At 40.0% G+C, this 23,184-nt stretch overlaps 1 protein-coding gene across 1 annotated transcript in view; it reads left to right on the top strand.

Moving 5' to 3' along the window:
* The window catches only part of TMEM132C (transmembrane protein 132C), a 191,096-nt gene that overhangs the window by 124,452 nt on the left and 43,460 nt on the right, over positions 1-23,184 (top strand). The window contains exon 4 of the mRNA XM_054392737.1: positions 3,758-3,941. Coding sequence (XP_054248712.1) covers positions 3,758-3,941 — 184 coding nt within the window. The remainder of the gene's footprint in view (positions 1-3,757; positions 3,942-23,184) is intronic.

The following is a 23,184-nucleotide window of genomic DNA, read 5'->3' as shown; positions in this document are numbered from 1 at the left end:
GTAGTGATAGGACTAGGGGGAGTGAAGCAAAAATAGAAATGGATAGATTCAGATTGGATGTTAGGAAGAAATTCTTCACCATGAGGGTGGTGAGACACTGGAACAGGTTGCCCAGGGAGGTGGTAGAAGCCTCATCCCTGGAGGTTTTTAAGGCCAGGCTGGATGTGGCTCTGAGCAACCTGATCTAGTGTGAGGTGTCCCTGGCCATGGCAGGGGGGTTGAAACTAGATGATCCTTGAGGTCCCTTCCAACCCTAACAATTCTGTGATTCTATGATGTTAAAATTTAAGATGTGTACACAGAAGACCATTTAAGGCTTCAGAATCAAGTACTGTGGTTTCCATTTCCATTGAGAGCACGATGATGGTTGAGTGGTTAGCAAGAGATTTGGAAAAGCATAGATCAGTTCCCTACCCTGTCCCAGTCCTTCATACGAGATTGTGTGTTTCACATAGCCTCTCCTGCAGTTGTTGCAAGCAAATCTGAGATAGCTCTATCTAGAGTGGGGCAGAGAAGAGATTTAGGAGTGGATGAACCTCAAGCCCCACTGCAACAGATGGTATATAAATAGTGCATGGACAGCAAGTCCCTCAATTTAATCCTAGATGATCACACAGTGGCAGATGTAACTGTCAGTGGTGGAAGAATGATTCTGATAATTCTACATTTTGGAGGAAGGAAGTGAGTTTATGTCAGGCTTTGTTTATGGACTTTAGTGCTTCATAGAGATACAGGCTGTTGTTTGTGGCTTCAGTGAAGATAATATTGTCAAGGGTGCAGCTGGGGCAGGGACAGTCAAGTGCATTTTACATTAGTTGTGTAGTTTGCCATGTAGTTCTCCAAATGTATGTGTGTTTGCACAAGAGATGACAAAAAGCTGAGATTGATTCCAATATTCGAAGTCAAAAGTGATTAACTCATTTTCTTCAGTCCCCACAACTGAGTGTCATGGGCTTGAAATATAAAATCCAAAAGGTGTAGTGAAGTTCTCTATGTATTATTAGAATAAAAGAAGTATCCCTTCACGTGTTAGCTACATGTGTATGAAATACGGAATAGGAATTCTGACAGACAGTAACTTAAAAAATATATGTCTACACTGACAGCTGCCTAGTCTCTGCCTGCAGCATGGTGCCTGAAGAACTTCCCAAATGGGTCTGCATGTAGTAGCCAGCTGTAGTAGCCAGCCTGAACTAAAGTTCATGCTGCAGGTGATTTGCAAGAGTCATGTGGAAAAGATGTGGTTACCTCATACTGCCCATTTTCAATCATAGGACATCCTTACAAGAGTGTGTGGCTGCATAGATATAGACAGCTACAGCAGGCTGTGGGCTGTCCACACTGCAGTTCAGAGGCTATGAAGTGCTACTTGGAAACTGGAGGCTCAAAGATTTTGTTCTGGGTATTTCCCCTGGGTAGCTCAAAGCAAGGCTCAAGTGTGCACTGCAGGTAAACAGTCTGAACAGCTCAGGAGCAGAACGCCAGGCAACTCTTAGAAATGGTGTGAAAGGATCAAGGGAAATTAGATGTTGTGAATCAAGAGCTGGGAGCCAAAAGGAGGTGATCAGCCCTCACCTAAGTCAATGTATCAAGAATCAGTGGGCTGGCTGGAAATCATAGACTCATAGAATTGTTAGGGTTGGAAGGGACCTCAAGGATCATCCAACCTCCCTGCTGTGGGCAGGGACATCTCACATTAGATCAGGCTGCTCAGAGCCACGTCCAGCCTGGCCTTAAAAACCTCCAGGGATGGGACTTCCACCACCTCCCTGAGCAACCTGTTCCATGAGCTTTGTCCCACTTATAGCTTCCCTCCTAGAGCTCTCTGATCCTGCCTGTAAAGTTGTGAGTAAAGTAATACATTTCACATCTACTCAGAGGCTGTTTAAAGAAGTACAGACTTCTTGAGCAGGAAAACTTTCCTGACATATATTGTCTCTTAGAACAGCTTGATGTGTGCACAAATTTATTCTCTATTTAGCGTAAGTGGAAGCACTGAGATAGTCAATCACACGTAAAACTTTTTTTTTTCTCCTGTCAGTTACTAAGCATCAGATCTAGAAATGGTGAAAATAATGGCATTTCAGGTGTCATTAATCTGAGGCATAATGGTGCCTCTAACAGCTAAATGAATACTGTAGCTTAGGTGATTCAGGTACCTTTGCATATAATCATGCTTTCAACTATATTGCAAAGTTCAATCCAGTACGTATTCATTTGGTGGTGTCCCAGAAGCATGTAAACTACAGTTATCACAGTTGCCTGGTATTTACAAGCTGTAAGATTTATTTAGTAGGAACTCTTCAAATGGGAATAGGCTAGTCTTGAGTTATGAATTGCTAAACCCATCCATCTATCCCATTATTACACAAAATCACCCTTTAAATGCACGGAGGAAATACGGCGCTCTTGCAGAAGTGTTACAATGTCTCGCTTTTGACACAGCAAGGAAACAGCAAGGAAATGAATTGAAAGCATTAGGCTGTATTAGGACTTTTCAAGAGTAAGCCATCCAAATGAAAACCCATAATCAAAATAATAATTATCAGGGGAATGCATTTGCTTTCAAAGTAATCACGCAAAGTAAAGCATAGAATACGTCTTAAGTAGTAGGAAATGGTGGTTTCAGTTCAGAGGTGAAAAGAAAGTCTAGCACATGAGAATGTAAATGCTGTAGTGCTTTGTACATGATCAGTTCTTGATGGATTTTCTCAGAAGTGGGCCTTCATGTATTGTACATTAAAAAAAAAAATAGGAGGAAAAATTGAAGCTGTTATGTGATGAATATATCCAAAAATGTGATGAAGCTGGGAGTTGGTTACTGAACCTAGGAAGATGCCTATCTTCCTCTTCATTTTAAAAGTATTACAGCATAGGGTTAAGCTGAATATTCTGTGAAATATTAAGACTTTCTATGCTGTGGAAAGACATTTTGGAAGGTCCAGAGAAGTTCCAGAGAAGTTAATGTGTAATTACTAATACAAATAATTTGTACTTCTTTTTTTGTTCTTTTTTTAAATGAAACTGGCAGACAGTCCAGGAGGTTTCTTTTATATATTCTTTGTATTCCTGACATAGTTACAGAAATCTAATGTGAGGGGAAGAATTTCAGCATGCCTTTTTTATATTTGTTATTCAAAATATCCAATCCTCCTGACTTTATAGTGCATTTTACCTGCCATAGCTTTGTTCTTTCAACCTGTTTTCAGCTACAGGGGGGGGTTTAATTTCCAGAACATACACTGAAGTTTAAACTAATATTGTCATTTTACCATTTAATCATGTTGATTTTTTTCATGGCTTTCTATGCAGCATATATGAACCTCAGTTACACAGAGTTTCATTGCTAAGGATTTATGTGATTTTGATGGTGGATATATACAACAAACCTTGGTTTTCTTTTCTGGGTTGTTCAGTCTCCATGAGAACTGGACTTAACTGTGGTTGGTCGAGGTCAAATCCATCTTGCACCATAGCTGCAAAATCAGAAAAAGCATGTAATGGAATAACTCTATTTTGCTTCCATCAGATACAAGATCCTTGATTTTATCCCTCCACATAGTGTTTATAGTAACAGCAGCTGACCCATTTTGAATAATTCCAGTTTGTATGCTCTGAAGAAGTTGTAGACTGGAAAAGGCCTTGTGTTGTATCTGCATATAAATAGCTGCATTTTCCATTAGCTAATATTTTTCACTTCATTTGCCTTCTTCAGCAAAAGTAATAGCTCTTCCCTTTCCCTGTTTCCTCTTTTCAGAAGTAACAGCTTATTCAACGAGGTCGTGCAGATGAACTTTGAAATCGCCAGTTTCAGCAGCCTTTCTGGAACCCAGCCCATCACCTGGCAGGTGGAATACCCTCGGAAGGGGACCACAGACATAACCTTGTCTGAAATCTTCATCTGCCAGAAGGATCTTGTTGGAATTGTTCCACTGGCAATGGTAAGAAACTGTTTCAGCATGTTGCTCCCTCTGATCCATATCCTCTGAGAAAATGTACGCCAGACCTGCGCTGGAGTTCTCTCTGCCCTACCTCCCCATTTTACAGCTGTGCAGGACTGCTTGCTAAAGTCATGTCCTCACCTAATGCTGTGTGCACAGCACACAATTTCAGTTCTTGCAAACTTAGCAGAGGAAGGAATGCTGCCACTTTAAAAAAAGCTCTCTGGAACTTTAAATCCTGCATTTCTGTCATGCATGGTTCCCTCCAGGCTACCAGCTGGTAACACAAAGCCAAGCAGATTTACCTTCCCATTTCTAATTGCCATTACATGGTTTCAACTTGCAAGCTGTAGAGTGTCTTCAGAAGGCCCTGAACACCTTCTGCTAAAGTCTAAGTTTCCTTGTCCTTAGTAGACTGGGGCTGATACTAATTTTGCTGGCTGTTTCCCTAATGGTGTAAAAACCTGTGGTTTCAAGGAAGAAACAGAAAATAATAATAACCTCAATAATATATTTAATAAAAATGAAGTTTAGACTTCCATGTGGAAAAATGTCTTGGGTTAAAATCTGCTTGCTCTGCTCAGTGTTGTAGCACCAGTTGTGGGGTGGTTGCCTCTCCTTGAAGTCATGCCTGTTGCTTGTCTTTGCAAGGCTCACAAATGGGATTTGTAGAAGCAGTGTCCTTCTCTTCCTCTAGCCCATTGAAGATGCAATCACTTCTGCAAAGCAAGGCTGGGACAGTGGGAGCACTGAGACTTGGCAGTTAGGGCCCCCTCTTGTGAGTGAACAACCTAGGATTAAATTCCTGCTCTGAGGCAAGCAAATAAGACATTACATTAGAGTCTCCCAACATCTCAGGCACGCTGCTTATAGGTAGACATTTTATTTTCTGTGGGATTTAGGTACATGCTGAGAACTTTTTTCATGCTGACAGGTGAGGTAGGAACTGGGCATTTATTTTGGGAGTCCTGCTGAACCTCATGAAAGAGAGAGAAACAGAGCTGCCAGCTGCCTAGAACAGGACCAAGTGCAATTAATAGAGGAACTGTTCATGTTACCATTAGTCAATGTCAGGACTCAGGATGTGGGAGAAGAGTTAGACAGATCCATCTCACTTGTGAATTTTGCCTCCCCTGTGCATAATTTTGATGGTGAAATTCTGGCAGTCTTTTCTTTGAACAGTGGTTTGCAGCAGATAATTAGATGAGTACTATTTCCTGGAAGTCCTAGTCTTCAATATATTCTTCCCCTTTGAAGAGTAAAACTGCTGCTCATATCAAATGAGGTCATGGCCAGCAATTTCCTCATCCAAAGTCTGTTAAGTCAGCAGAAAGTCTGTGCTACATGCCAGATCTGAGAGGGAAATAATTGTGCTCATTACCTGTGGAGTTGAACAGAGAATATGTATTTGGGCTCTGTCATTAACAAACTTGAGAACGTGCATGAGGAAGGATTTTGTGGTCAGATTTCATTTTGAGATAGATGCCTTCCAATATCAAATGACAGACATCTGTCTACTGACAAACTTGACATCTTGTTCATGACTTGAAAGTATTAATCAGCTTCTCAGTATTCCATATCTGAGGGAATCAAGATTTTTTTTTTTATTATCTCTTATGAAGGTCTAAAGCCTTTGCACTTACATAGAAGGTTCAAGATTTACTTCTCTTCTAAATTAAAATTCATCTATCTGCAAGGGTTCCTTTAAGAACTGGAGGATTAAATGAATTTAGTGTTGTATAAATCATATAAGGTGAGACTCTTTATTCCCAACAGATGTACCACTAGGCACTCTGGGTTGTGCAAAGGGTTCAGACAATGAAATCTTTAAACCTTTCTTTCTGAAAAGCTTTTTTGGTGTTTATCTTATTTCTGTACCTTGTGATAACACTTGGCTGGAGCCAAAATAGACTGTGTTAATGGAATCCAGTTGGATGGGACACCAATGCAAATTGGCTTTGCTAGCAGGATGTTAGTAGATAAAGGGAATTTTCAGAGTTTTCTATTAGCTAACCCTGCATATCCAGCCAGGGTGCTTTCTTCATTTGGGCATTAATCTCTTGCTGAGCTGATTACCTGGCAGTTCTCCTGCTCAGAAACAAGAGTCACACTGAAAAGAGAGAGGGTGATACTGTATCTGCTGAGAAGTTGGCCCATGCCCTTTATCTCAGCTGCACACTGTAAAGCAACAGCACACTACTGGGCACAGAAATTAGATCTCAGTGTTTATCAGCAAGTCTGTTTCATAATCCTCTAGAGGGTAAAGTAGATTTTGTTGATTTAAGCGTGAAGCAGAACTGCTAACATCAAAAGTTAAAACCTCTCATTCAGAATTTTTAATGGTGACCAAAAAAAACGGGGTGTGGGGGTGAGGGAGAGTTGGGGGAATGGGAAGAAATTGCTGCTCAAAGATATTGTACTGGATTGAGATGCAAGATCTCATTCAGCCTCTGCCATTGGTCTGATGGACTCCTTGTCAGTCTTTTGGGGATGAAAGCAGTGAACTTTTCCTTGGTTTCAGTATAACATAAAGGTTGTCTCTGACTCACAGAGTACAGCATGTCTCACGTGAGCCATTCCAAACTCATGAAGCAAGAAAGATCATGTATCTTTTATTGCCCTGTGCCTGATTCCATTATGAAATAGCAGCAAGATCAAAAGCAAGTGGGGGTCTTCAAAAGGTTAGTGCAGTTGTTGCTACAGTATTTTGAAATGAAAGAGATGAAAGAATTGATACTGTCAGTAAGATCTAAACCTGGGATTTTAAAAGAGCCTTATAGGACTTGGGTCAGTGGAGCAAGTGGTAGGTTTACAGCTGCTGGAAAAATCAATGGAAATTCATCATACAGTCAAAAGGCAATCCATATTCTGTGTGCCTAACTACTGGGCTAAATAGTGTGTATAAGTAAGAGACAGCAACACAGTGATGTTGCTTCAGTGAGCACTACAGTGAAATAAAAGGAGGAAGAGATACCAGAATTACTTGGCTGAGAATAATAACTTTTTCCCAGAAAAAAAAATTATATAAATTTGTGGTAAATATATTTTTTTTTTCCTGAGCTCAAAAGTTAATCAGTCTGAGTAATTTTGGAGGACATTTCGCCCTTCAAGGTATTTAGAGAGAAAAATGAGTCAGAAAAGTTAGAAAAAATGTAATTCTAACTAATTCCATTGTTTTTTAACTCTCACATACCAGAATTTTAGTTAAGTACTGGTGAAGGGAATGCATCAAAATTAGATCCTAGTCAGACATATTTAGTACTCTCACTACCAAGCTCTTAAGTATGGCACTTGGTGCAACCATCCACTCCATGTATCTTCTATGCAGACTGTGTAAGAGTCTCTATGTCTCACTCTAAGTATGAGAGTAACTTTATTTATTATTTTTCTGTCCTTGAACAGCAATAATTAACTGAGACATGATTTGTAAAGAGTTAATGTCATTTATTAGACCATCTGATGCAGATGGAGAAAGCTGGATGCTCTTTCAGACACAGTCCTTCCTTCAGATCTCTTGACTCACTCAAGTCACAACAGCTGCAAAATACTCCAGCTACAGAAACTGGGGTTTGTAAAATTCAACAAGTAGGAGAGTTAAATAAGAAAATTAAAAGATTTCTTAAGCCAAACTAGAAAATATATCCCACTGTCTGCTGACAGGAAATATCTACCCCAGAGATCTAATCTTCCAGTAGAAGAGATCTACTGAGTTGTGCCCTCTTCTGGCATTTTTTATTTCATGCTACTTGTTGCAGGATCAATTAGTAAAAGTGCTTTTATAGGAGCTTAACTAATTACCTGCTAAGCTGCTTTTGAAAACCTCCACAATGAATCACAAATAACCTGAGAACTTGCCAGTGAAGGTGTACAAGGTTGCTTAACTTACTTCCCACATTTTCCTCAAGTTTCTCTCCTGTCATGAGCAAATGCAGCCAACTGTATTGATTTTACCATTTGACTAGATTAACAAAGAAACCAAAATTGTTTCACATTTGTAGCATGCACTGAAGTAGTCTCTGTGCTTGTGTTCAACACAAGACCACGTTTTGGGAAATGTAGCAAGAGATTTCTTTTCATGCTTTAAATGGATAACGCAGATTTTTTAATGCTATTAAATTTTGCTTTAGGGTAGAACTAGATAGAAGACCTGTGTATGAGTTCATTGTTTGATACCAGTATAACTCACATGAGTATTAAAGGAGAACTCCTTCATGGGATGAAGATGGGGAATCAGTGCTTTAATATTTATGTAAGACCATCTGGGTCCCTGTGTATGGAAATAGTGTAGTAGTCCTCCACAGCAGGATAAACTCCCTCTGAATTAGTTTCTCCCTGACTGTTATTTGCATGAAATCCAGTTATTTAAAGTGCCAAAACATAAACCCAGTCTCAGGAGCCTATTCTGAGAGTTGTAGTCTGAATTTACACTGAAAGACATTTGTCACCATGGGAAATGTCCTCATCCATGTGTGTTTCCTCTTTAAAGTAGCAGTAATACTGCATTTTCAGTGGGTCTTTCAGGCTTCACTCATCAGACTCTGTACTCCATTGATAACTGTGTACAAGCAAATGGAAGCTGGGACAGCTCTCAGGCATTTCTCAAAGGTGGTTGTTGCTGCTTCCCACCTCACATCCTCAGAAGTTTGTCCTTTCTTCCTGGCTGTATCAATAGGGCTCGTAGAAGGTATGATCTGTCTCTACTTGTCCTGCCTTTATACTGATGTAAACTGCATCTTTTCCTTGTGTAATAGCATCCTGTGAACTGCTGGTTACTCCAGGTTCAGAGGTTTTATGTGGAGTACCCAGGCAAACCCAGCAGAACAGTGCAGCCAAGATTCTCTCCTTGACTTCTCATTAGGCAGAACAGTTCCACACATACTCTTTGCTCAGTGGTAGACTATTTCAGTAGGAAGTATTTGGTTTTGGTGTACCTCTCTTTACATTCAGAACTCAGTGTATTGACAGTTCTGCTGCAGAAGTGAATGGACTTCCCAGATGCAGAGCTGTGACTCAGCCAAAACCAGATTTTGACATTTTTATGGATGCTTGTTAACTTACTTTCCATTAAAACACAGGTGATTGAAGAAATTTTGCTCCCAAAGCAATGTTTGGTTTATGTACTCATTTATGTGTGCCATTCCCTAAGGTAAAGATTTTTGAAGGTATTTCACTGTAATGAAGTCCTTGTAATGCCATTAAAATGTAGAGCTAAATAAATAGAGTTTTCATCCCTTCACAGTCTGTGACTTCACACATAAAGTTCTGTTCTTTCAAGGTCATGGAAATGCAGACTTCTCACTCCTGTTAATCTTTCAGCCTTGAATGAAGCAGAGGGGCAGTAGGCACTGAGGAGCTTTTCAGAACATAAAACCTAAGGCTGTGTGAACACATCCATCTCCTGATTTGCATATCACAAACAGCTAATCTATGTATCAAACTTTTCAGGTGTTATCTCAGATCACTTAATTATGAGCCACATTGCATAAACACTGTGAGTTGAAGGAAATTTATTTGATGTATAACTGCTATTGCTAGTAGTAGTACTAACTGGGACAACTTAAATCAGCTGTAAAGCCATGAGTAATACCATGAAGTCAAGAGTTCAGTTACAGACTGAGTGCAGAGCTAGAACCTTTTGATGTTAGGGAGAAGCAGTAACTGAGATCACTTCTATGCCTACAATTTCCATCATGGCAGGTTACAGTTGTTTAAAGGAGGATAGCATTCCTTCCTTTAGAATCATGGTGGATATAATCTGACTAAATTTTGTGTCATTGCTGTGTATTTATACCAGCTGAACTCAGGAGCCTGCATCCCTGCTCATAAATTGGCTGTGTCACGTAGTGTGCTGAGCTGTGACTATCAATGGGTATCGATTCATCTTATCTGTTAGGAATTGGCTTTTTTGTTGTCTGCCCATCACGAAACAAAAGCAAAAAAAAAAAAAAAAAACCACAAAAAAAAAAAACCCAAAGATTAACTGTTGTTCATTGATCTTAAATTGGCCAGAAGATACAAAGAACATAGAGTTCAAAATGGCTCAATTTAACAGTGCCTTTTTAAGCCTCAGTTATCATTTCTACAACCCCCGCAGTTTTGCCTCTGGTTTCTGTTTTCCTTTTCTTCACTACAGTTGCATTCAGTCCTACCTTTGCAGGAAATGAGAATGGATCAATAAGGCTATCTCAGCTGGCTGGAATTAATTTTTCCTTTGGATCGAGTCGTATGTCATTTTCTATGCAGCACAACAGTATGTATAATTTCCTCTCCCAGCATCCCTCAGATCTGACAATGCTGTTGAATGGATTACTGTCAGATTTTTTAAAATGCTGAGGAGAGATGGGGTCATTTGGCTTCCAGATTTTCAAAAGTCTCTGCCATATAGAGAAGTTTTGGGTTTCTTTGCTTATTTTCCTGCCTGTAGAAGAGAGATATTAATATGAAGCTTCCTGTATATGCTTCGCAGCTTCTCTCGCAGGAGAGAAATCCTGTGAACCAAACAAAAAAAATTGCAGAAAAATGAGAATGTTCAGTGACTCAATTATTGGATGCTTGGTGTTGTGGTAATACCTAATTGCTTCACAGACAAATGACAGAGAAGTCAGAAACCTCTAGAAAATTCTGTCTGCAAGACAAGCTGATGGAAGGCTGCATGAAACTGAGCTCCATGAATGAGAAAGGGAGGAACAGCACCAGGACATAGGATCACACTTCTGTGGTAATGTAGCAGGCAGAGGGATTTGAGATCCCCCAGCCAGTCCATGCTTGATGCTGATCACTTGTGCTCAGTTCACAGAAAATTACTGTTGTGGGCTTGCTCTTCTGACAGCATGGCACATTACAGGGCTGCCTGGAGACAGCCAGGTGCTTCTGCTCTGATTTTGAGCATTGCAAGTTAGCCTGAGTCAAGTCCACATTCTACTGCAGATAGTCTTGGTGTTGGTTTGTGGCACTGCATTGTGTAGTGTGAAGTTTGGAGGTTCTTTTGTTCATGTGATTTATTGGGCAGGATTTGGGGACTGCTTATAAGTATTGGTTTGTATTTGTGATGCTGCTCCATCAGAAGAAGATATCTTAAATTATGGTTTATATTTGAAATGGCAGCTGATTAAAATTCTGAATGTTTAACATAACCACAAAGGCAATTTCACAGCTGCCACATGTGTGTGAGCAGAGACCATGCAGAGCTGTAATAATGAGCCAGCAGAAAGTGAGCCCTGGACCCAGATGATAGTGTTTGAGAAGGACATTCCAGGGCTGTGTATTTTGCTGCTGTAACTGCTAAGGACTGTGTTCACCCTATGTGCCCTCCCCTGCTGCCTTCACTGCCAGATCAGATGGAGGAGGGCAGAGAAGTGCTTCTCAGCAGGAACAAGAGACCAATTTCAGAGGCTGATAATTTGCAAAAGTTTGCAGCTGAAACAGAACTGGAATTTAAAGGCAGAGAAGGTACTAATTTTTAAGACTGCAGTATGACTTCAGCTATTCCAACTCGGACCAGAGTTCACCCATGGCCAGCGATAGGAGGCAAGTGCTCTGCCTGATTCGGAGCCCCATACAGCATTGCACTTCTGCTGCAAAGCATCTGAAAGATACATGAAGGAGATGGAAGAGCACAGCATGACTTTGTTCATGATGTACTGGCAGAGCTGGAAGGCGAATTGAACTCAGCAGTCCCAACTGATAGACTGTACCCTCTCCTACGGTAGTTAATACACTAGAGTTTAGAGTTATCCCTAAGCTAGTGCTCGCTCATTAGCTTAGCTAAAAATCAATTGTCTTGTCTTAACTGATAAATGCAACCCCAGGCACTGCTCAGACTTATTCCAGACAACAAACATTTGTGGTTTACCTTAGAGAGTAAATGGTCTACACCTTCTCATGCTGTCACTTGAAAGAGATGGCAAACTGGACAGTGTCTGCCAGATCAGAGCAGGTATGTTTGCAAACACAGCAGTTGCTCAGCCATCTTGAGCATTAAGTGGGTTACCTGGGACCTGTACTGAAAAACAGGAGCAAGTTCTCTTAATTGGCATCTCCTAATGATGATTTTGATCTGTAAAGAGAGTTTTAATATTTCTGGGGAGCACCTCATTCTTCACAATCCAGAGAAACAGTTACCTAGCAGAATTATGAATTGTTTAAGCTGGACTCTAATTAATGAGGTCCTGAGGTGCTCCAGCTTCGACAGGGAAACTATCTAGACAACAAGGAAATGCTTTACCCTAATGGAAGATAATGAGTGAGTATGGGGAAGCAAAAATCACCAGGACTTCTATAAGCCTCAATGTTATAATGAGCTACCCCAAGCATTAAAAATCCCAGCAACTTCTCACCTTGGACTTGCTATTAGATGCATGTTTGTCTTACCCTGCTTTCAGATTGCTGTTCATTATCCACCCAGACTCTCATCACTGAGAATGTTTGTCATGGAATTCATTAGGAATCTGTACTTCAAACTCAGTAGCTCTGCCTGAGGGAGATAAAACACTAAAACCTGGGACAGAGTCCAGTTGCATCCTGGGGAGAAACCTCGCACCATTCTTCTGTCTCTTTCTCTTTTCCTGCATAGCAACTGCTCTAAAGGCATAGGGATCAGGAGAGGCAATGGGGTTTGATCCCAAGACTGCACCAAAGCTTGGGCTACAACAAAACCTACATTGCTGAGTTAAAGGGGCTGTATGCAAAGGTCTTCTTGCAATGCTTGAGCTCTCCAGGTTGATGCACATACACTAAATGAATTATCAGACACAAACTTCTCTCCTGTGGCAGTGGCCCCATTGCTGTGGTGGGTGCTTTAGACCATAGTTAAGCTGTAAGGCCTGGCAGTGAAAATCAGCATAGAGAGTGAACCTATCAAGGTTGGTTTTCCCCTCAGAAAAAAATCATGCCTTACATTTAAAGCACCAGCACCACAGCATGGGCATCAGCAAGCCAGCAAAGGGCTGAGAGAGGGGATTTCAGCAAGCAAATGGAAACAAAAGTAACACTGACATTAATTTTAATCAGGTACTAGTCATCTGTTTTGTGCTATTTTTTTTTCTTAGAAAAGCTGATTGTCTTTCTGCAAGATTTGTTACCTCACAGAACAATAATACAGTCTGTAATGATGTAATTTATTGCTGCAATTTGCTTTTGGAAATCCTCTATTAATGAAAAATAGCAAGAGTGCAGTTTTATTAATTACAGTAGTTGAATATTGAATGCTGACTGTCACTATCAGGATTAGTGACTGTGCTGTACTCTGCTCTCCAAGGCCCTGTGCATGATTTGGAGGTTGTGAAATGAGTATTTTGATTAAACTAAATAAGTGTAAAAAAAAAATTCAAGTTCACTGGGGAGTTTGAGAAAATGATAGAGGGAAATACTAGCCTGTAAATTCAGCATTGAAAAACACACCAGTGTGTTCCTGCCCTGCACACACTGTGCTTACATACAGTCTGGTTCTGCAGCATAGAGCATTTATCTGTACCTTCCACCCCCAAACTACTTCTGATAGTGCAAACCTGTTCATTACTGAGTTTTACTCTCAATATGCCATTTTAGGGAGTACTTTATATGAGGTTTTTTAATATTTTATTTTCTTCAATGTGAATTTTTTTTTTAGCTTGGCATAACACTTTTATTTTCATTTGCATAAACCAGATTGTACCAGGATGTGGCTGGGCAAAGAGCATGTGGACACAATCACCTTGTGTGATTTAAAGGTGAACTCCTTTTTCATGTTGTGAAACAGTCCACAACTGAGTGAAATTCAAAAGGCTTGCTATAACCTCTTTGTGATCTTGAGTTCTCATTCTGGAGTGCTAACAGAAGGTAGAAGGCCTCCTGCTGTATATATTATGTCAGCAGCAGAAACCAAAGCGATCAGTCTAAGACCTGGATGTACTTTGGAATCATTTTGTGTGGGGTACTACGTGTCTGTGTGCCAATACCAAGAAGTTTTTTATACAGCTTGAAGCTTCAATGGTGCCAGCAGAGAAGACTATGTTTTAGATTCTGGATCTGGGACAAAATGTCAATTGCAAGCCTTGAAAAGCAGTGACTAACAGTGGAGCTGCCAGCTGGCACGAGGTATCCTGCGGCATATGTTTTAAGAATGCCTGGAAGCTTCAGGAGTGAGCTTGATGCAGTAATAAATAAGTCATTTGAGACTCAGTAATTCCTCCTCACTGCTCTTACCTCATTCAAATTATGGAGTACTCATTAAGCACTGGGAGACTGATATGTAGAAACAGGAATTGTCTGACGGACTGGGAGCCACACATCTGAGGTTAGTTTCAGCCTCTTTTGGAAGGTTGGCAACACTCTGGTCCACAGCAATTTACTTATCTTTAAAATGGACACAGCAGTTGATATTTCCTATGTTATAGTGGAAGAATTTGGCTTACAAGATCACTCTGTGTAAAGAATCTGATGATTCTTTACACAAAGAAAATTCCCTGCTTAAACATGAGCGCCAGTCTCCCCTACTGGCAATGTTATCCTAGTCCTGAAGAGCAAAAATCTAAGTGAAGCAAGGTTTGTGGCTGGAGGTAATGTCTTTCATTAGGCCATTCAGCAGAGTTAGGAAAAAAAAAAAAAACCAGCCAAGCTTTCAAGCACACAAATCTTTTTTCAAGCATCTTTCAGTGTTGTAAGTTGCTGGGAGATGCTCAGATAAAGATAATGGCCACTGTGATTGCCCCAGGTTATACTAACAAATGAAATTCTGCTTTAAACAAATCAATTTGATCCCTTTATCCTTCATATCACTCACTTGTACAATGATCAGGGGAACCTCTTTCAAGGATGCCTTTTAGGCCATGGACTTCCAGCCAGCATGTTCTTGCAAAGCAATTCCTGAGGGTAAAACATGGTTTTGTTTGAGTAAGTAGGAAATAATTGTGTCTTTGATTATATATACATTATACATTTACTTTGCCTATGTATACATATACGATGGGTTTAGTTCCTATACATTATAAGGCCCATCACTCTGTTAGGCATATGTCTGGTCAATAATTTAATTTTCCTGTGTCACTCTCATCTTTTTAACTACAGTTCCTGATGTCTGTACAGTATCTGCTCTCATTAATGCAGTAATCTTGTTCCTGCCCTCTATGTGCTTTGCTTATGTGGACCTGCTATGAAGTCAATGAAATCAATACACTATTTGAAAAAGGAAAAGTAATCTAGAGGCAAGGACAGGAAATAACAATGACTATTTTCTTCATTTTTATTATTACTATTCTATAGCAGTTTCATAAGAATCTCCATTGTGGTTTTGTTACAGTTTTTCCTTATCAAAGTTAAAACTGTAGAGTGAAAATAATTAAAAAAAAAATACATTTTCTGTGGCTGATTTCAAAATAGATTAAATTAAATTGAAATAACTTAGCAGAAGCTGCCTCCTCCACTTCCACTCTGGTTTAAATACAGTTTTGACATCCACAAACTTAAGCCAAGTTGAGCCAAGTGCTCATGTGCCCTCCACAGCCAGAAACTGGGGACCTTAAGGAACTTGTAGAAGATGAATACTGCCTATTAAAAGGAGAAAGTAACCCATTAATAATCCATGACATATTAATCTACCCAAATAAAACAAGTTCACAACCCTCCACAGCAGCCATAAAAATCATCCATGTATCATGCAGTACCCTAGTTACTTAAAACAAGAAATTGTCCTTGGACTTAAACCTTAAGGTCCATAAAGCATTTAAAATTGCTTCACCCTAGCTGTAGAGTGCATTCTACCCCCCACCATGGTCAGTACTGTGCCATTCCCTGGAAATGAGCAGGCTGGATAAGCTTTTCCAAACTGAACAGTTTATTCATCATCAATATGACTTTTAGCACTCTGAAACTTGGTTCATATTCGGTAGAACATGGGGACTCCACCCAAAATTTTGTATTTCCATTCACTGTTAAAGAGTCTCATCATTAAGGATGAGAGTCCAGGCCATCCATCCATGACTGCCAGGTATGACAAAGGACCTTCAGGAGACTTGTGCCCTTATGGAAGAGCATCTGGAGGCCAGGCTTGATACCTGAGAGGATGTAAATGACACTCTGTTCTTAGGCACTGCAGTCTTTTCCTAGAGCTGCAAATTATGAATTGGATCTGTTGTGAAGCTCATCCCCAAAAATGCCTTCTTTTTCTTTTTCTTTGGTTGTAACTCTGGGGTTATCTTTAGTGCCTAGTTTAATTTATCAACCTATACCTCACTGGCAGCTTTGCCTGCTGTTCCTGTCCAATACAGCACTACAAACAGAAGCAAATAGTGTACCTAGGTATTTGTAAACATCAGGCCCTTGTTGTAAGGCTTCTTGAAGCTGCTGCTTGGCTTCCATCATTCAGAAACCACGTTAAGATTTCCATCTTTGCTGCCCAGCGTGGCTTTGTGCTGTTGTGCTTCATGCCTCTACAGATTCCACCTGTGTCAGTGATGATGCTGGTTTCGTATCTACCACAGACATCTTCAACATGCTAAGAGAGAAACTCACAACACAAGTAGCACTGTGATCCAGATGACCACAAAGTGATGGAAAACCCCTTGTATCTATCATATCTTATTAGCATAACAGCCAGTTAAATCAGAGAATCACAGAATTAACCAGGTTGGAAAAGACCTTCAAGATCATACAGTCCAACCTATCACCCAACACCATCTAATCAACTAAACCATGGAACTAAATGCCTCAGTCACTTTTGTCTGAGGAGTAGGGTGCGCCTCCTTCAGGTGGAAGTCAGCACAGGTTTGTAGAAGTGCTTGAGTCTGGCTAAAAGAGAGCACATTGGAGAGGACTCTCTAACAAAGTTTACTCCAAAATGCTTGACAGTGGACCTTAGCTTTCCTGCAGCCCCTGGCAGAATCCCTGTTGATTTCAGTGGGATCAGGCTTTAAAAAATGATGCTTGGCAAATATTAACAGTAAGAAATATTTGGGGTAGAAATGTGTGCTGTCTAAAATGGAAACTACTCCCTCTCTCTGCTTCTAATCAAGTCTTTGGCTTCCATTTACACAGAATACTTCATAATCTTGTTTCTATTATAGCTGTGTATGTGTTTGGGTATGCATAGATTACTCACACATATACATGTAGGGTGTAATTGTGTGTGCATCCATGCATGGCTCCTAATATGCTTGTATATTTTCAAGCTGCAGCTGTCTATTGATTACAGCTATTACAGCAATATTATTACAGATACACAGCCAACCATCTAACAGGGCCGCAGGTTTAATTGAAATGAACATGGGAAGAATTTCAAACTGCTAATGAAAATTGCCTTTTTACTACCAGCTCTGTTCCCACGGTCATCACAGGCTGGAGACATCACCAGAGCTCTGCTGGTTTTGCTTTAATGGTGGAGCAAACCCAGTTTAACTGGGGGTCCATTTCCAACCACATTCCTCAGCCTCACGAAAAAGGCAAGTCAATGTGTGGCAGATATTGAGCCCAGAAAATGCCCCTAAAACTGACAAATTTCACAGATTAGTCTTTTTGAAACAAATGAGGACTGTAAGCCATGACATTATTTCAGTAAGAAGATATTATATAGCTCCAGCCATGGCTGCTTAAGCACCCATGAACTATTCCATTATGAGATCACCAGGTGGCTATTGCCTTTCTCTCCCGTTCAGGCTTTACCAATATTCCCACTCCCATCTGTGATAAACTTAATAGGACCATTCAGCAATGGAGAAAACATGAGAGGTGTTCATCATGGCTGAAGGCTTTCTCAGACAATTATTCCTTAGATGTTTTGAGTAAATGAAAAGCTATTTTTTGTGATTAGAAAGGATAGAATGTGTGGCAGTTTCTGAGGGCATTTTATTGGCGTAGCTTTTGGTACCCCTAACAGATATTTATCCCTTCCTGGGAATGTTGTAAGCAGCTACAGTCACTGAACTAATGCTCATAATATGTTTCTTTCCACTCTATTTTCCAAGCATGTGGCTGCTCCTCTAAGAGTGCTTATTAGATAAAAAATCATGTGTATGAGTAGGGATTGTAGGTGTTGTCATATGTCTACTAGAGATGAAATATGTGTAATTTATGCACTGCATAAATGTATAAAAACATAAGTCTCCAAGAGAACTTAGGACAGTTTATTGCTTGTACTCATCAGCTGTGAGTATATTGGTAAGTATCTGTAACCATATCCATAAGTAGCAATGCTCTGAAACAATATCAGTGATGGTTCTCAAGAATGTCAATCCCAGAATAGGGGCTTTTAACCTGTCACTTTGCAGCTTTTCATCTGTTTGCATTTTCTAGGCTCAAAATAACCAATAATGATGCTGGAGTTGGAATATCTCAGGTAATCACTCACATTTCAGCTCATACCTACGATTTTTTTCTCTCTAGATAATGTGTTTCCTCTGTAAGTGCCTTCATTTCTAAGACAATTTAGCAAAATAGGGAAAGCAAGGAATGAAATTTCACAAAGAGGAGCAGGTAGTTTCCTGTGTTACACATGTACCTCTTTTTGGAAAAAAAATCAGACTTTTTGTTTCATTTCTGTCTAAATATAGAAAAATTACATGTGAGCTTCTGCTCCCCATCTTCTCCAGTCATTTCTATGTCCTTATTCTCTATTTTATAAAGTGCTTACAAAAAGATGAAATACGGCTTTCTGCTTCTCAGCTCCTACAGATGTCCTTAAAACTTTTTCCACCTTTTAAGTGGTTCCAGAATTGTTTCCTTTGAAGTCATTTTCAGTTACAGACTCTACCTCCACAAAGCAGGAAATACCATCTCTCTTTGAAAACACTTCTTGGCCACTGGGTCCTGGCACATCTGTTGTAGTCAACAGGAAACAGAGACAGCTTTAGCTCAATACTTGGAGTTTAGTGAGCGGAACCTAAGTGAATTCAGTATCACAGCTCCTACAAAACAGAGAGGCCCCAGCCAGAGGCTCAGTCACTGTTGATACATTTTGATTAGGATTGACATTTAAAATGACAAACTGTGCACACTTCCAGCTTTTAAGATGGCAAAGGAAGACATAATTAAGCTTGAGAATGTTCCACTGATTTTATTTCATGTCCTTAATTTGTCATATGTGTGCTAAACATTGTCTTGTGTGAGCTAATCTTTGTCTTGTGTGAGCTAAGCATGTTCCCCTGCATGATTCAAACAGTGCAACACTTCCTGGGACAGGTGGAAGGAAGGAGTTGAGAAGATTGTAGGGACTGTGTGACATCTTGGGCATATCTGTCTGACATCTTCTACCTTGCAGAAGGTTTGCTGGTGGTTGCTGCAGTAGGAAATGACTCTCCAACATACTTGACAATTAATTTGCTCCCTCAAAATACAGGTATTTAGATCTTCTACAAAGATGCAGGTTCCCTAAGGAGTCATTGCTTTAACTGTACCCATCCTCTCTGTAGGAAAAGGTCCATATGTTTCTCATTCCACCTTGTTTTATCCTAGGTAAAGACAGGTCTTAAGACAAAACATTTTATATATAAAAAAAATAAAAGAGATATAAGGGATCAAATCAAGATCCGTTTAGTCAAAGTGGTATTTGGGGGTCCATAATTTATAGTAATTGGATTTTTGTTTGGTTTGGTTATAACAGTGGGAGTATTTCCCCAAATATTCTTGGAAAAGAAAGTGGAAAGAAAACTAGAACATTTCAATATTTTTGGAGTATTTTATTCAGCAAGAAAACCAAAATCAAACTGTATCAGGTGGCGTGGGAATGGTTTCTCTCATTTCTAGATCTCCTCAGCAAGCAAGAATCAGTTATTCATCAAGATGTGCTGAGAATCAGTTGATCTTTTCCTTCTTGGTGTAGAAACTGTCTCTTCTTGTAGTCCATGCTCAGCATATTGCCATCCAGCTATCGCACAGAGCCAAAATGGGGTTATGTTTATACAAAGAATAAATACGAGTAACACTGATACTCAAGCAGTGGAACATTACAGGTAGAAATATTAATAGAAGCACTTGGAAAGGAAATAAGATTTTTTTTTTTTGTTAGTCTCAGTGCCTATGGCAAACTATTACAGCTCCAAAAGCAAGTTTTGAATTGGTATTGTGAAATGCCTGTGATAAACTTAGGTTAAGAAATACAGTACAGTAAGCATTTACTTCTGAAATACATTTGTTTAAATAGTTGGAATTTAATTCTCAGTTGTTCAGAAGTGGAAGAAGTGGCAGGACCCTCAGTCCCATGATACCTTTCTGGATATACTGACTAATAAGGTTTCTTCATTCCACCTGGTTTCAAACACTTTGGAAATGCAGAGACAGAGACAAGGTGTCCCTCTTCAGTAGATCACAGAAAGCTACCCTGTCTGCTAGTACAATTGCTGTTCCCATAGGCTCTGAAGAAAGGACATTCAGTAGCCTGCAGCTTGAAGAAAAATGTTTCTTGCTGTCTATTTTGTAAGGTTCATCCTTATTCTAAACCAGGCTGCATCTAAGTGCTCGGTTTTCTGCTAGCCACAGCACTGTTTATGGATTTTGCAAATGGGAAGGTTTTGCTTATAAGGTCTTCTGTTTTTTTGTTTTTTTTTTTTAATTCAAAATCACAAGCAATAAATGAGATCCTGTTGTTCTAATAATCTGGGTAGTGTCCAAAAGTCTGTCTCCATGTGGATATACAGATCTGAGGAATGGCTTTATAACATTTTCCCATCATTTTCCATCAATTACTGTAAACAGAACAAAGCAATTGAAAGCGTAGTTAGCTTTGTTCATTTGTTCTGGTCTCTTCTTACTTTTTAAAAGAGGTGCTTACTTTTGAGTGATGATGGAATCACATTTAGCAATACAGCCTGCATCTGCTAAAACAAAGTAATCATTGGCTGTGGTCCCATTTTGCACATTCGAATGCTAAGAGGGTAGGTGCACTGCAAGGAAAGTGTGGATTAGTCATCCAAGAATCCAAAGATATTTGTCTGCATCCCTATCTGTTAATATATTCCACATTCCCATTTTCTGTCTGCAGAGCATAATTTGTCAGGGCTCAAAAATTCCACTAGCAGGGTATTTGAAAAGTGTACAAGCACAGAAGAAAATGGAAAGGTTTGTTGCTAATGTAGAGGGGGGGCAGTAATTAAGATTTATCTCAACATGTAGACTGAACAGAGACAGGATCATTGATTAAAAAGGCATTGCACTTGCAGAACACTGAATTACCCTTTTTAAAAGACACTGAGATCTTTGTCATAAGTTACGTGGTCCACAAAAACTACAGAGAAGATTGTTCTGAGCCCAAGACCTTCCCATCCCAACAGAGCACCCTTCTGCCACTGTTTTTCTTGCTAGTGGCCCTGCCCCAGGAGAAATATGTGAGAGGTCCCAGCCCAGCCAGTACACTGATGGGCTTTACCTGTGTGCTGATGATGGTCAAGGACACTCTTCTGGAAGTGGGAAATATGAGTCTGAATTCCTTATGTCCCTGTTCTCACATTTCCTCCATTTACCTTCTTTAAGACTCCTAGAGATCTGCAGACATCATGTCAGTCAAGGTCTTCAAACAAATGTTGTGCATGCTAGGGACAGAACAATGCCAACATCCACCTTTGGGTCTTTCCATGGGTGATGTATTATCTGTGTTTGACTTCTGCATTATTTGTTCTTCAGGGCAGGTATTGTCCTTAATTTTTGTGCCATGTTCATTGCTGGCCATTTAGCAAAGATTTAATGAAGATACCTCACAGTGTTGTCGTGTGTCAAAAAGAATTAGCATCCGTAAGAAACTTGTAGAGCTTTTGCTCTTCTATCTTTGTCAGAAACAGACTGCAGAAAATGGCAACTTTTATTGAATAAGTTTATGTCTTATGTAAATTTTGAATGGCCTCATTTTTCATCACTGCTAGTTTGTTCATTAGTTTACATTTTCCTTTGTAATAAGGACCTGAGGGTTATGGAGTAACCTGAATTCCACCAGGATTCATGTTTGACTACTGAGAGATGCTATTAAGTAAGCAGGTTGTACCCCTTTGGTTTTACTGCTCAATAACATTACCCCACTTCTTTTGCAATGTGATATTACTCCTGAAGTACAAGCCCTCATGTTATAAACTGATGAATGAAACCAAGCAGGCTTTACATGTCATGAGCCAATTGCATTGGAATCAAGTGAAAGAAAAGAGCAAACCAAAGTCCAACCAACTAAAATTCCCTTTCCCCACTGCCTGCCATGGAGTGAATCTGCCTCAGCGCTCCTCAGTCCTGCAAACTCTTTGGTCTGTAGAAACACTTTTGTTCTTCTGAAGTGTATGCTAAGAATTTAAAGGCAGAATGTCAGCTTCCTGTATACACCATCCACAACTGTGGAGTGTCAGAGAATCCCCTTGGCAGGAAGCACAGTGTGTAATTTACTTTTGATCACGGGATTATGTAGATAAACAGAGTCTGCTGCCCAACAACGCTATTTTGTTAATCAGCTGTAATCTTAGTAGCATTAATAACCCAAATCTACAGCCACTGTGTTAAGCAGGCTCACAAATCAGCCTAACAATTGTCTGTGGTGAAGTGCAGCTCCGTGCATTGCTCCAGTGGAAACTTGTGATGCATAACTTGGTGCTCATCAGCAGACATTTTGTTGTGTTTGCACCTGACATATGTGGAGCTTACTGTATATCTCCCACATCTCCATCTTCTTCTCCTGTAAAAGTGTTGCCAAGGTGTCTCTGTTCATCAAGGGTGATGGGTTGAACAGTAGTTGGAAGCACAGTGTCACTCCCAGAGCTCTCCTGCGTAGGCTTTGTCTCCACTGATTCAAGTGCTGCCAACGGCATGCAAGGGCTTGCTGCTTCTGTCCTTCTTCCGTTAGACAGACACTGTTCTGATTTTAAGGTGGCCAATAGCCTCTTTTCCACTAACATTTAAAAAAAAAAAAAAACCTTCCCTTATAACTTAAAATACAATTGGGGTTTTCTGTGTCACTCCTTCAGGTGTGCAGCACAGGTTTGTTGCCCATGAGGAAGCGTGTTTGTGTGAAGGAGAAATCTTAATGCCAAGCTACAATTAACGTCATTCTGTGAGGTTCCACTTGCAGAATTTTCAGCTTGTAAACAGGACCATTCTCATGACCTCAGGCTCCCATGGATTTCTCTTGATAACACCATCTAATCGGATTTAGAGTTTAATTAAACAGCTGTCACTTTGCTTCCTCATTCTGCCGCAATTTGATGTTGAATTAGTTCCTAAATTAGTCATGGCTGAATGCTTGCCTTCTTACAACTGAGAGGCTGGATGAGCATAAGGTTTGCTCTTCAGCTAAACTCAAGCAACTAAG

Source organism: Indicator indicator, chromosome 26 (genome assembly GCF_027791375.1).
Source record: "Indicator indicator isolate 239-I01 chromosome 26, UM_Iind_1.1, whole genome shotgun sequence".
NCBI classification, from domain to species: domain Eukaryota; kingdom Metazoa; phylum Chordata; class Aves; order Piciformes; family Indicatoridae; genus Indicator; species Indicator indicator.
This window is presented reverse-complemented; position numbering and strand designations above follow the sequence as displayed.